At 42.2% G+C, this 15,730-nt stretch overlaps 1 protein-coding gene across 2 annotated transcripts in view; it reads right to left on the bottom strand.

Annotated features, from left to right (window-relative positions):
- Positions 1 to 14,043, bottom strand: part of LOC146391436 (protein phosphatase 3 catalytic subunit alpha) — a 66,197-nt gene extending 52,154 nt beyond the window's left edge. For both annotated transcript variants that reach the window (XM_084924398.1, XM_084924399.1), the window contains exon 1: positions 13,754 to 14,043. In XM_084924398.1, coding sequence (XP_084780524.1) covers positions 13,754 to 13,814 — 61 coding nt within the window. In that variant the 5' untranslated portion in view covers positions 13,815 to 14,043. The remainder of the gene's footprint in view (positions 1 to 13,753) is intronic.
- Positions 14,044 to 15,730: the final 1,687 nt, after the last annotated feature.

Below are 15,730 nucleotides of genomic sequence, written 5' to 3'. Positions count from 1 at the left end.
AGTCTCGCGCCACTCTCCACCATGCTGTCAACTGGCGCTTGTATTGGGAAGGACTGACGACATAGGTCTATCGAGAACATGTGTCCCCGCTAACCTTGGAGAGCTCTGCGAGTGCGCCGGCAGCCACTCTACAAAGGGTTCTTGTTGGTGGCTTGTTCTATGAGTGCGCAGTGACAAGCAGACAGGTGGCTGGACAGGATACAGATTCACAGTGTTGTCATAAAAAAAAACAAACAAAAAAAAAAAACACGTGCTTGCTACCCCTCTATTCAAAGCACTGTCAACAGTTAAGAGCCTCCTTCAATGAAAAAACAAAAATAATCCGCCCCAAAGAAATTATTAAATATATCAGATGCTTTCCGTGACTGACATTTCTGGATAGCAGGTAATTCCAGTTTGTTTACATGTTTGTTTTGTTTTTTTAAGAGCCAAACTCTTACCACAACGTCATGCTACTTGGAAATTGTGGTTTGGCTGAAACATGCAAGACACTCCCTGAAAACCTGTACACAAGGTTCAAGCAAGATACTGAACACTGAACACGTTATCTATAGTGATTTTAATTTAATCCCAATTTATTTTCTAATTACTGCATTCGTGCATTGCAGTTCATATACATTTTAAAACTTTTTAAAACTGGAAGATGTGTAATAATAAAATGCATCATGTTAGCTCTACAAGTGACATGATATATTACTCTACACCCAGTCTTAGTTTCTAAATAGAAAGTAAATAAATCACTATTTCACTGCTTGTCGATATCAGCTGTAGAGATCATTATTGAAGCGGTTTTGCCAGACCTTTGCAAAAATTTCTAAACACATATGAACCTTTCGAAGAGAAGTCTGAAAAGGACACATTTGCTACACACATTAAGTCTCGTTAATAGAGTACATTCATGAATTCTTGATAAATTGGGATCATATTTATATACAACACTGTGACATTTCATCTATCACCTGAGAAAGTTCTGGACCAAGATGCACAACAACATCAAACATCCAACTGCAAATCTATACATATGACACAGTGAAGAATCTAACTGGATACGGTGTTATGTAACGTGAAACAATATGGAGCGCAAATCAATAGCGAAATGCTTTTACGTTCCAGAAACTCCAACTGACTTCAGTGTTTTCTGTACTCATTCACAGCTTGCCTCAGAGATAATATGCCTCAACAGGCGTGATCGCACCTCCCAAGGAGGGCTTGTTGGCAGCCGCAATGTTGGCATTTCTAGAATGCAATTACTAGACACATACAGAGGGGTTGAGGCCAGTCTATATTTGCAACCACACTTGGTAAACGGAGCATACCAGACCTGAGGCTGACCCAAATAAAACAGAGCCTGAGCTGTAGATAATATTCCTCATCATTAATTAATCCCCACCCCCCCACTCTTCTCAGCTGGGGACGCTACCTGTTTGATTTAAAAATGAATACCGCACTGCCAACTATTACAATGATGTGTGGACTGGGGAAAACCCTCCCCGCCACACAAGAATAGCTACATCTCATATGTGAAAAGCATTCCTCCATGCCGTGTCAAAATAACTAGGATGGGTCAGAAATGGCAAACAAAATGATTCAACTTAAGTACTGAAAGTATTTATAGCAAAGAAATAATACTGAAAGTATAAAGAACTTATATTATAGCAAGGATTTTTGTGGGATCAAGCATTTGCATCCAAGAGGTCCATGGCAGAGTTTTTATTTCTGGCAAACTGACTGTGGTTTTTCAGGGGACAGGTGGTGAGGCAATGGGATGGCGCAGCCAGCCACCTCCTCCCACCTCTTGCCAAGTCAACAAGGCCCCTAAGAGTTCCCTTCCTTTGCCATTGCTTCCTTCTCCCCCTTACCCACGCCCACCTCTCAAGCCTATCGCTGTTTCTAGGCCAAAATTGTGTGGGTGTGGTGGGTTCTCCTGCCAGCAGGGGTACCTGACTGCCAAGAAAGAAAAGCAAAAGCAGCACGTGGCTGGACTTGGAGAGAGGATGGGCAACAAAGGAATTACATCTCTAAAGACCAAAGGAATTCTGAGTCAGCAAGAGCAATAACTCCACACTAACCACGCACACGCATCTTGTCTCGCCATTGTTAGCACCCCAGAGGAGCTCTATATATCAGGAGAATCTGTGACGAAGCTCCTGAAGTAGCTGCTGTTATGCAACTCTTCTGGGCTAAAAGTGACTGTAAAGTAAATCATCCTTCCCTGCTGCCAGCCTGACCCCCATATAGCAGAGGAAGCACTTTCAAAACTCACTAAAGGAGTATTATCCTGAAGCACCATCTGTGCAGGCTTTGCTAGCAGCCATGAGATTAAAGGCAGTTAAAGCATCGCATTGAAAAGACATCCGCCAGCCAGCATCCAATCAAAGATGAGAGCATAAGCAATGGACAGCGCCTTTATAAGACTCTGAGCACTGCTGGGTTGTGTGGATCAAACAGCAGTGTGCGGCCTGGGTCATGCCCCTGATCCCTCTGGGACAAACAGGGCTGCTCCAAGGTTCATGTGTTCTTGAGGATCAGGTCACAGAGTATGTTCAGCTCACTTGACAGCTTGAGTGCCTGAAGGGAGTCTTGACTTCCTTCTATTGCACTTACATTTTCAGATCAGACACAGGAGGGTGGAGGGTCAGTTTTCTCCCCTCTAATTATTAAAAACAGTTTCTGGGTTTCCCCAGAACGGATCACGCTGCACTGTAAATGCTGAATAATGTCCATGTCCATAAAGAAAGAGGAAAAGACACTGGAGTTAAATTTCAGGTAACCATTTCCTCCTCGAAAGACAAACAAGGACAAAACGCACTGTCACATACCCTGGGCAGGGTGTTTACGTTATCTGCTGCTCTAACACACTATATTTACTTTCATCAAAAGCAAACAGGCTTTATAGAGACATCCCATGCAGGGCTCCAGCCCAGTATTGTGGGACTGCATAAAACTGTACTGTGTTTGCACCATCTGTTGGGCTAAAATGAAGCCTCTGGCCCTCTTAACTGCTGGCTGCAAAACAGAAAGTACTCGACTTGTGTTTAATTCAGCTTAAAACTATTGTCTTACATCCCTGCTGTCATGGAGTGTTTGAAATAAAATAATAACCATGAATTATGAGCAGTGGAGGCTAAATGCTAAATTGAGTCCACACTTCTAATTACTGCTCAAGTGTCGCTTAAAATTACTTGGAGATACACAATCTGCTGGATGACCAGCTGATTTGTACCTCGATTTGGCCGTCCCCTAGGCTTACCACATTCCTCCCGAGGGATCGGATTACGTTCTATACAGGGAGACGGGCCTGGAGCATGGGTCTGCCACAGTTGAGCAGCAGCCTGAGCAAGCAAGTGCGCAAAAGGGAATGAAAGGAAATGCTGAATGAAATACAGACGGTGGCCTAGAAAAAAAACACTGCAGTCATGGCTGAAAGCAGGAATGGATGAAGTGCAGCTAAATAGAGGAAAAAGACAGTAATATAAAATATACTGCTGGAATACAAGACAGAGACAAAAATAAGTGAGCAGGTAAAACAAGAAAATAATCGGTCTTGTACAATATGTCTGACATTTCTACAAGAAACGGGGAAAAAAAGGCAAACTGTGAAACTGTCGAGCCTCGGCAGCAAAGCTGTCAAAGACATCGTACTCCTTAGTATTCTTGAGACTGTGTGACATGAATTTGGACATACCCAAACCTGCAGCGCAGCAGTAACTGTGCACCACTTAGCTGCTGTGTCACTCTGCAACCTTACCAGTTTATGTGGGGGCAGGCTAGTATGAAAGGCTTGCATGATATACAAAAGCAATAAATAGGCTGCCAAGAGCATGACAGCAAGGGAGCATATGTGTGTAGGACTGGGGTGCGACAACAGTATTAATTACCAACAAAAGATCACATCTTTGGCTCGGGAGTTCACATGGAGTGAAGATTAGCTGAAACAACACGTCTCCCACAGTTTCATGATTCAGTTTTCACTAAATTTAATACACACACACGCACATATGCAGGCACGAGACACACAAAAATGAGTGGAATGAGAGGTTCCTCCTCCATCCTCGCATCCGACGCTTTTCAGAGTCGTCACTACACGATCCTGAGAACACACAGGCACACGTATGAACACGAACAACGGTGACAGCTGACTAGTGCATCAGCAGCAGTTTGCTGAAAATCTCCCTGCATGCAAATCAATAAAGCAAAAATGGAACTGCTCCTGAGTGGCAAGCCCAAAAAAAAATATATATATTTATACCCTGAGTGCAACAGGGAATAGGATGCACAAATGATTGGTCACTGTAATGTATGGCACTCTGGTGGTGTTTGGACAGGCACATAATCAGTCGGAGCCATGGGACACACTAACCTCGCCGCAATCTGGCTAGTCGAGGCATATTGTGAGTTCAGACTAATGGGATATCAGTTTGCCCTATGATTGGACTCGATTTGACGTGGCAACAGCAGAGGCCAAATTCTGCCTTGAGTTACTGCCAAAGCTAAGGTCTATCATGGAACTTAGAACAAGATACTTGCAATTATGTGGAGAGTAATCCCAGAGGAAATTTACTGGAGCTTTTCGAATTGTTTCTGGGGCCTAATTCAAAAGACGAAACAGCAAAGGCAGGGGAACATTATGTGTGTATATATATGCCACCTCTAGAGCTGGCCTAACCCCAAGCCCCCCCACCCCCCGCCTTACCAACAGAGACACATCACAGTCACGACTCTGGCTTCGGTCAGCCTCTGCAATGTTTTGAGTGAGTGGGCCAGCCAGTGGTCCTCCTGCTCCACTCTCCACGTGGGAGGAAGTGACTGAGTGGCCTGAAATCATCAGCTCTTGGGCAAACTTAATGCCTCTTTGTCCTTTTTTGAGCACAAAAAACAGAGCTTGGCAGTAAAACTGGAAAAACAAACAAAAAATGTTTCACAGGTTTGAAACATTTGCAGGTGAAAACTTGAAGTAATATCCTGAAGGCTGTATTGATAAAGCATTTCAGCCAAAATCATCATATCCCATTAGACAAATGCCAGTCTCACCAGACAACTTCCTCTCAGGTCAACTATAGAACACGGCAACAAGCAACGACAGATTTTTTTTTTTTCCAGAGGTAATCCAAGATAAGCACACGCCAAATTCACCAGCACATGGAATAAGAGGGTTAATTTTCAGCCAGGTGGTCTATAATTAACGCGTGTGAATGAGGGTAAATAAACCTTGGGGCCTCGACTCACCTCCAGCTGTATTTGTATAGCTGGAGTTTCTCTCTCGTCCACAAGCTGGGTACTTTAACTAGTAAGCTGATAACACCTGGAAGAACAAGGGGGGGAAAAAGGTGCACCAGGATTGTAATCTAATGCACCAAGATCCACCATGAACCTACACAGTACAGCCACGTAGCATGCAATGTGCTTAAACACCCATCCATAATTACTGGTCTTCTCAATGAATATAATTTTTGCAAAGCAAAAATGTGCAGAAAACGTGCAGAACCCAGGAATAGCTTTGACTTTTCTCAGCAAAGAGTGAAAATGAATTGTTTTCTTTGTTTAAATTCCTTAAAACTAAATCGCATTATCCAACACTGAGGCAGAAACATAAATAAATATTTCAGTGTGTGTGTGTGTGTGTGTTCTTCTTACAGCCTTACTGAAGTATATACATAAAATCTGATGATGATTAATTAAAGACGGAGTTTCTCGTCGTGTAAAAGAAATCTCGAGCGCTTGCTGAAATAAAAGGATTAATAAGAAGGTGAGGGAGGATGGTGAGTCCACTTGGATTCTTTCATTAATTTAGCCAGACAACTGGAAGCTGCTACACACGGTATTTAATACGAGAGCCACAGATACTTTACTCTCCTGGTTCATAGCTATGGGTCCTGGCCTGGAAAATGTCAAAATGCATTTTTAAGGCCTGAAACTCATCACTGGCCACAAACCACCAGGGCAACATGTCTAAATTCTGATGCCATGTTGGCTGATACTGCTCCCGGTGCTTCAGTGACGTGCCAAACCAGACCGCTGCCAAAACAAACACTACAGTGGAATGCTACACCCAGAAGGCAACGAGGAATTCTGCGTAAAATCCTGCTCTGCTACGACAGCATGATCAAAACACAATGAGAAAACAGGGAAATTAACAGGAAGCAACGGTTCTTCTCAGTCTTCCTGTGAAATTTGTCCCTTTTCACGGTGTCGACCTGACAAAAAAAAGGCAAACTAAAGCCATCGTATCAGACTTCCTCATAGCTGAGGTTTACCTTTCCCTGATAAGTCATAATGATGGATAAAATATACGAGTTTTACATCTGCTGAGTTTATTGTATGCTCCCTGGTGCAAACTCCAATGTGCTGGAAATGAAAAGAAAACAGCATATCCATCTCTTCTTCAACAGGTCACATTTGCATCAGCCTCAGTATGTATACGTGTGTGGGTGTCAACCAGTGCAGATGCTACTATGATAACAGCGAGATGCAATTGCAAACAGGCATTAGCCATGACACACTGTGTACCCTTCCCGTGTCATTCCCCTCCTGTGCATGCGCTGAGCTGATGAGCGGGCATAAAAGTTACAACATCCCTTTCCCCTGTGGATGGCTTTCTCCGCTTACTAATCTACCATTTACAGGCGACCAGCAGATGGCTTTACTCATTCTGCTCGTATTTAAATACAAACAACTGCCTGGCCCAGCACAGGAGAATGTGCGACTGTGTTTGCATCTGTCACACAGCACCATGCAGGGGCTTGACCTAATCCAGGAAGTCGAGTCTCCCATTTAGCATGCAGGTATGTTTTCACCACAAGGAAACTCCTCTGCTAAATAGCATGGCATGAAAACTGAGGCCAAAATAGTGTGTGCGTCTACACACGGGATATTTGTCCTAGATAAACACATTACTGCAGAGAAATTGTATCTGGACTCACAAAATATTACTCAGGGTAGTGAAAACTGTCTCATGCACAGAGCAGTTAAAGGTGGCCATGTGTGCACGTACAAGCAGGTTTAAATATATTAAGAGACTGTGATTCTTTGTGCAGAGGATAAAGCTGGAGGTGTTAACATTTATCTGTAACTGATACATTCATTCACTTATGCAGATTCAATTGCATTCACGCTGCAAAAGAAAATAGACTGTTCTGACTTTAGCAAACTCACATATGAAATAGATCAAACTGTTAGCAATTCTCAAACTGCTTTTGTATTGTCCCATTCCTTAAATTAATAAAAATAATGAACTTGATCAGCTGCTTCTCCCATGAGTCTCTCAATACTGAACTCCAACCTACAACGTCCTGGCCTGCAGTCCTTGTTCTGCAGCCTCTGTGAGTTTGGCATGAAATGGCAGGTCAGGCATTTGTCATCATAAAACTGTGAAGAAATATATGGACGTAGCTACTGTGATGTCACCCACTGGTTTCTGAAGTCCCATTTTGAAGCTGTCACCACCTTGCTGTTTTGAAACAAGATGTGAGACGAGAGCGGGCGAACCTGATAGCAAAAATGCACTCTTGTGATGGACAATGCTCCTTTTTCAAACGTAGAATGACCAAAATTCACAAAATGAACTTTAGGTTTTATTCAGTTTGACCCGTAATGTGTGACTGAGCCCTTAAATTTATCAGGAAAGTGTCTACTGAGGTCAAGCACGAGGGCTGTTTTCCCATAAACCTCCACAGGACCTGAAGTTTTGCTGCAGCCGCAGCCATCGCCTCCTGCTGGTTATTAAAAAGAGACAGGTCGTCTTCACTTTTCACACCCACAACTTCAACCAGAATTTATATTATCTATCGTTTTCCTTTAGCAGGATCTGGTTTGAGTGGTCATCCGGTGGGCTGCAGCTTGTTTCCACAGCAGAACAAAAACTAACGTTGCCACGACGATTTGAATTATTATAGGATGTGACCACAAGATAAGCCTCTCACTGAAGAAGCAGCTGAATGATATCTAAGACCACCAAAAGAGTAAAGTGGCTGGTGAGGCAGGCTGCAGGAATAATACAAGGCAGCTGGTTAGCAGATTTTCAAAATAGAGAATGCGGCGACTATCCATAAAGTAATCCAAATTCATCGTTCTCACACACATCGTGCTCAAATAACTTGCTGAATACAGATGGGTGGCCATTAATTTATCTAAGAGGCACATCCAAGGTGAAGTTTATGAGTGGGAAACAGCTCAACATAGTTACATGGAATTAATTATACTTCAGTCTTTAGTGTTTCACAAACCCCCAAGCAATTACTTCATAGCCGAAATACAGACTCACTTATTTCCCCAGCATAAGTTTGTCAAATTGAGTCATAATTTTAACTTACCAAACTGTTACTGACAAAATGCAACAAAAAAAAAAAAGCACAAAATTACTCCAACTCAAGTCAAATAATGATTTAGCAGCTTGCTGATTGAACTGAGTGTTGTTCAGCCAATGACGCACGCTCCTTGACAAAACTTTTTCCCCAATTTTTGCTAAACATAAGCTACCAAACAACTGCACACAGATGTTTTTTTTAATGTAAATTCTACCAAAATCTGCTTTCTCAATCAACTTTATGTGTCCAGTGTTGCAGCTAACGTGCATGCCTGTATACACGAGTGTGCAGACGCGGATGCACAACTCCTATAAAAATTTAGTGTCTTCGTAGCCTGTCCATGCTCAGCCCTCCAAGTAGGAGTCAAAGTGAGAAAGCAGATTTACTGCTCTACTAGCCTCTAATATAACCAAGCCACCCCACTGCTCCCAGTTCACTGGGTTAGCTTCTCCTCCCCCACACTCATTGTACTGGGAGCGCAGCCTGTAGTTACATGTGTTGCAGACACTATATTGATTGATTTGTGACTGTTCTGCAACCAAGTCTAGAGAGGGATCCAATGACACATAACTCCTGCCTCTGCTGCAAATGGCTTTTGTTAGCCACTGTAGCTCACAGCAGCAGTAGCAGCAGCAACATGTGTCGGTGTGTACATGCTATGAAATGGGAAAAAACTGAGGATTTGTTTATGTAGAGGTTGATTTTTTTTAACCCCAAAAAACAATAAAACAGTGTTATAGTCACTGGCTCACAGATGCTACTCTGGGTACTTTACATTTTTTACATTTGGTGATTAAAAGGCACCTTATGAAGAAAGCAGCTACATTAAAAAGCCAAAGTAAAACAGCTTCCATCAACGTATAAGCTACAGAACTGCTGCTTATGAATGTGTACTGGTTAGACAAGTGTATCAACAGCACAAGTTCAAAGGATTGAAACTCCCCAAAATCTACTCACAGGCTTAGCAACAACCTGAAAATGCAAAGGTAGGTAAACACTTTTTCTCCCCTCGAAAACCAACATCCATTTGTTCACACGAATTAGCAAGAGCAGCAGCTAATGCATGGAGTCAGATTACAACCTCTGAGCAGAGCTGCCTTTATCCCCCTATATGGAGCTTAATCTGTCCAAATCCGCTGCTTTGCTGTGCCCCAAATCCACAACAGAGCCTAATTCCTCTTTAATCTAATGAGCAGTAAAGGTGCACTTACTCTGGTTTGGAATACCGCAGACCGTATATCTTACTGTTGTACCACAACAGAGATAGCTCAGGTCTTCCCTTTCAGGCCATGATGCAATGCATTGTTATCAGAACCATCAAATCTCAAAAAAAAAAAAAAAAAAAAAAAGGAAACCTCACAGGAGATCAGACAAGCACATACATGACAGGCACCAATAGCTAGTTCGGTTACCTTGCTGCAGCTATGGGAGACATTTCAGAGTTGAGCTGAGTGAGTGGACTGCTGTCAGAAGATTCAAAAGGTGGAGGAGGTGGCCCACCCTCCCTCAGGCTCCTAACCCCAGACTTCTTCGCATGCGAAGGAGATATGTCAAGGAATTGGAAAGTGGCGGCCCTGATGACTTATGAAACCTAGGAAAGTGACCTACTAACTTTTTTTCTCAAGAGTTTAAAAGCAGAAAGCAAAAACTAAATCTTGCAAACTCATTGCCTGGAATAACTCGGGAAAGCTGGCACTGAAACGCAATGCAAGACAGCAGCTGGAGCCTCACAAACTCCTTTTTGATCATGCACAGTTAATATATTTTTTATTTTTTTAGATCAAGATGATATTTCCTTCCCAAGATAATTAAACTAGACTTGGTATGAAATTGACAATTTGACATTTAAGTGCCTGCTCTGGAGCATCGGCTCAAGCAACCCACGGGTCAGCTGTCTGACCAATCGCAGCCTTAGATTAACTGCTGCTCTCACACACTCACACGCGCACACAGGAGCAGCTACAATCTGTTTGCTGTCTCATGAGATGAAGAAATACAGCCACTCACTACATCTCTCCTTAAAAAAATAACTTGATCACAGAAATGTTGATTAATTACTCACAAACCTACTAACCTAACATTATGTTTAAGCTCCCAGTGAATGTTTTTTGTATCCCACTACACTTAAGTGAAATAAAAATAATGGCCAAAAGTGCCTCTCTTCTTCTATTAACGTTTTCAAACGGGTTCTTTCTATTCATTAGTAGCAGCACAACTTAACAGAGTGTAATGTATTTGTCTCATCACAACACATCTCTGCAACTCCAATTTAATTAAGACAATTTGATGCCATCTTTATTGCTTTGTCTCCGTCTCACAAAGCAACAAATGTACATCCTTACTCCCTCTGAATAAAAGTGACTGCTCGCAAGATGAAGAAATTATGTGCCAAACCAAAGTACGAGTGGAAGGTAACACAAACGTCACCGAAATTTTTTTTTAAAAATCCCAGTTGAAATTTTAACATTACAAATTACAGACAGAGCAGACTGGCACAGGTTTAAAATTATAAACAACCTCGATGGTTATAAATCACCTGACTTTCTCACAGCAATCCTATTCCCATGCAAACAAACCTGATGACAAGGTTTATGAATTGTAATGAGGAAATATTACTCAGAATGACAACACCTCAAGGAAAATTACTCACGACTGGTAATTTTATAGCTCTGCAATACACAGCGCTTGTACTCAATTAGAAAGAAACACTGTGATGGCACACAGGTCGCTTTATGAGCACGATGCGGCGGGTCTGTGTGCAGGTGATCGCACGTAAGGCGAGGATCAAGTCTGTGGCATTACTTAATGTTCTGTTCTATAAATGACTCGGCTTTCCAGCTGGGATCAGTGGCTGGCATCGCGCCGCTGTCACCACCGCCGTCTCTCCAGCCCACGCATGTCTGAGCATGGGGGCCTCTTCTCAAAAGTCAAATGTCAGATGTTATCCATCCCCAACTCGCAGAGAAGCCCCCAGCGGTGCGCTGGGGGCTCGGAGGCCCAGTTTCTCGGTCGCTGATGGAAAAACACTATTAGTGCGCTTGCTTTACTTTGGCGTGCTGAGGTTGTCACGACTGCACCATGACAACCATGTTACCAACTTTTTATGTGACATTGCTACATCTTTGCTTTATACAGTGCTGGACAAAACTCAGCAATATCAGTATGTAAACAGGATTTTCAAAATAAAAGACTAAATGACTCATTAGTTGATAATGAAAAAGCTTTGCTGTTAATTGTAGCAAAATAAAACAAAAAAAATCATGACCACGAATTCTGACAAAATAATCAGGATTACCATAAGACCCAGGATAATCCTTATTTAAACTCCACTTAATTAACCGAGCATTAAAAAAATGGTCATCCAGTGATGATCCACCAAGCATTATATACAATATTAAAAAAACAGCTACAAACACAGTCAAGTCTGTTGAAATATATACTGGAAATTGCTCACGTGTTTATTCCTGCAAGTGATGAAAGCACAAGAAAAATTAAGCAACTTCTCTCGCCTTAGCTGATTAAACTCAATTACTATGCAGCGCTGGCTTTCAGGAGCATTATGATAATGCATTTTGAAAACAGGTGGATGCAAAGCACTTATGATAAGTTGGACTGACACCTTGTAGCACGGCAAACTAGGCAGCTGAAAACAAATTACTTCACACCTATAGCCTGCAGTTATTTTGGAGAGGTGCTTTGTACACAGCTAGCACCTGTGTTGTCATAATACTGATGCATTACCAAAACACTGAGTCCTCGAAACTTGATGAATGAAAAATGAGCAAAATTACTTTGTTGAGCTGAGTTTAAAAGTGAGCTGGCCTCCGAGATTAACTGACAGGGCCCTCTAACGTCTAATCAATACATTTCAACCCGATTAATATCCACAGAGCCGAGCATGAAGATCTGGCATTTCCTCTGCATAACAGAGGAAGATGTAGCTTCAGATCCATGCAACAAGACCGGTCACCCAGTGATATTGTTGTCTCTTTAAAACTTATGCTTGTCACATATATTTTTCATTAGCCTTCAAGTTGGTGGAGACTGTAGGGGTATGATCTCTTGAAATATTCATTACAAAAAGCACCCAAGACATGCAGTGACTCTTAACACTCAACCCCTTATTTTTTTTTTGGAGCAAAATGTAGCTGCAAAAAAATGGCTGCAGATATCTTTGTGAAACGTTTTCTTGTTTCAAGTGTCAAGTCCTAAGTCCGAGATAGCAACACGGGAGAGCTGTATTCCTTACTGAGTTGAGCAACCAGGTGCACAACCTCGTCTTTTAACACAGAGTCAACAATCCCAGACCGACTCATTCCAACTTTCTTGCATAAATCTTGACGTTTAATGCTCAGAGATGATCCAATCATTTCAATCGACTGAACTCAACCAGCTAAACTTGAATAAAAATCACTCAACAGTTCCCTTGTGTGTGTGTGTGTGTGTGCACACTGTGATCCCTGCACATCCCTGTTGGGCTGGAGCTGCAGAGGATTTTTGGGGGGTTGTAACTAGTGCCAGCAAGCAGGAGTAAACACATTCTGTCATCTCACTTGTGTGGAAAAGCTTTTGTCTTCCAACAAGAGAAAGGAGGAGGGGGGTATTTTTCACTTTGAAGTGCCCACATGCTAACACAGAAATAGGCTTGAATGCTGCAACTTAAGTGTGCTGCCTTTAAGTACACATGAGACGTCAAGTGACACGAAACTGGGCAGGCTGCATTGCTCCTATTTCGAGGGAAGGCTGCCTCGATTATGATCTTTATTGCATTCTTATGGTAGACTGCAAAGGTGGAATGTCAGACGTGTAAACACAGAGTGCAGGAAGAACCACCGTGTGTGACACGAACAAAGCACACGATGAACACCCCCAAATGTGAGATTACAAAATAGACGACATCAAGCAGTATTATGCAATGGAGAGAGGGGAGAGAGAGAGAAGAGGAGCCTTGGTATAACTGTTTGACGATGCATGCAAAATGAGGGAAAATCGCCCTTGGGGTTGAATGCAACGGTTGTGCAACATCTGCATGCATACTGTAAACCTGTGCACTATATATGAATCGAAACGCTCATGCATCTGTCACACCGCTGGTAGCATGCTATTCACTAATAATAGGGGGAAAAAAACAGCAAAAAAAAAAAAAAAACGAGTATTTACAGACGAGCGGCTGTACCACGTCTAACGCCTCGCGCACAGACAGTGACACATTTCATGCTAAATTCTTGCTCTGGTCTACAAACTGGAGTTACCCTCACTTCCTAGTTTACTGCTGCTGTCATAGCTCGGCTAACACCCTTCTTCCTCCCTTGCCAGCAAACAAATTTTTTTCGACTACATTTGCCGCCCGCTGTTGCTGCGACCGTGAATTCTTCAAGTCTGCTTGTGCTGGTCAGACCCAGAGCTGTGGTAGCGTCTCGTTTCAATATGACACGAAAAGCAACACTTACATTTCACCACCCTGTCCGTCGTAGATAACTTCGGTTCATCATTCGGCTTATTTTCGGACATTTCCAGTGTGATATAAAATTAAGATAGGGCAGAAATGAGACTTAAAACGGTCCCTGCGTTGCTCTTGCCGAACAACTCTTGAGTCTATCCGAGGAAAGAGACCGCAGTGATCTCACTCGGTCCTATCAGCGGCCAAAAATACTTGCAACAGGGTTACAATTTCACTGCTGGTGCTGTAGGAGCAGCTCTGTCTGATTTACTGTTACTCTGTATCAAGTTGTCTCAACGCAGTGTGCACTCAAACCTGCTGACTCGCAAGACCCGCCTCCTGGTGACAGCGGCTTCGCCCATTGGTCGAGAGTGACAGTTTGCCTATGCCCGTACATCCACTTTCATCAAAGGGCTGTTTCTGTGTCAGTCTGGTATTAATAACTGGTATGGATAAATATGAATGTATACACTGGTTAAAGTGCACAAATAAACAGTCCCTAACGATTTAAATTTAAGATAAAAACTGAAACATTCTGTCAACATATTGAAAAGATTGGTGAAACAGCTGGAAATTAGCTCTCAAAAGATTTACACCTGTTTAGCTAGCTTTAAAAATATATTAACAAGTCATTTACACACAAAACAAAACAAAGCAGCAAAATATTCTCACAGTAACTGAGAAGTAAAGGATTCCTTAATGCTTATATATAAGAGGTCCCCCTGACCTTTCTACATCAGATTCTCCATGTGCATCCTCTTGCAGCAACCCTGGGACAATAAATCAATATTTGCAAAGATAGCATGTGACAAAGTGAAGACAAAGAATTCACCTTTGACCCTTAAAGTGAAAGGTTCTCATGACTTTGTTATGCTCCAGGGTAATGTGGTTGCCAGGTTTGGGTATACATGTTCCCCAGAGGGAACGATCAAAGGAAATCAATATAAAACTGCTCCTATTGATCACTTTAATCATATGAAGAATCTGTTTTATTCTGATGTCAGTAACCCCTCATCTACAGATTATGAGGGGCAGTCTTCACAGCGACTGGATCTCAGGCCAGCTGAACACATACGGGAAAGACCTTTTTATACAGATTTTTCTTTATATTTTTCACCTGTCTGTACCTTGCCCTATCTAACAGACACATTTTCTGAAAATAAATTAATTAATTAATTAAAAGAAAATGATAGGAACATTCATTGTTCCATGAAGGTAAACCTTTTTTCTAATTTCAACTACTCTATGTCTTTCCCACTGGCACCACCCTCAGGACAGGATCTGCAGCTTCACGTGTTTGTACATAGTGAGTCATTGATCTGAGGTCAAGTTTAAGGCCATTTTTATTTGGCTACATGTTTTTAGGTACTTGTCGCTTCATTGTCTACTATGTTCAGCTGGGCTTCCTCCAAATGCAGAATAGTTCATACAGAATACAATAGTTTTCTGTTTTAGTGGTTTCATCAGCGTAGTTTGGCAACAAAAAAATAATGATAATAAAAACAAATTAATAAATCTGAGTGAACCAGTCTGGATCTGCGTGTACAGGAACAGGAAGATCTGTGGCCGGTGAGTCACCAGATAGACGGAGCCAGTGATTTGCATGAAGGAGACCTCAACTTTCACCTGCTCATTTTCTCGACTTGTACATTTCAGTCGCCCCTCTAACACTCAAAGGACATAAACGGCTGCAAACTGCTATTAATGAGACACCTGTGTGGTATGAGTCAGTTGTTTGGCAGGTGGAGGAAGTTAATGAAGCCCTAACTTTTACATTTCTCTCAATGAGAAGCTTTGCGCCTGGTAGGTCAGACAATCCTTTTCTTTTTTTTAACTTCTGGCTGTACGGGAGGCATTCACGTCAGATCATTAATTTTAACACGCCTCGGGTTCTAACACTTTGTTTTGTACCCAGGCTTAATTAAACTCCGGTCAAGTCTGTGACTCAAGCTCTGCTTGACGATGACCTTTTGTTGGTTTCTGTTTT

Source organism: Perissodus microlepis, chromosome 3 (genome assembly GCF_051167445.1).
Source record: "Perissodus microlepis isolate ML-2025 ecotype Zambia chromosome 3, ASM5116744v1, whole genome shotgun sequence".
Taxonomy (NCBI): Eukaryota; Metazoa; Chordata; class Actinopteri; order Cichliformes; family Cichlidae; genus Perissodus; species Perissodus microlepis.
The sequence above is the reverse complement of the archived record's forward strand: the minus strand, read 5'-3'. Positions and strand labels throughout refer to the sequence as shown.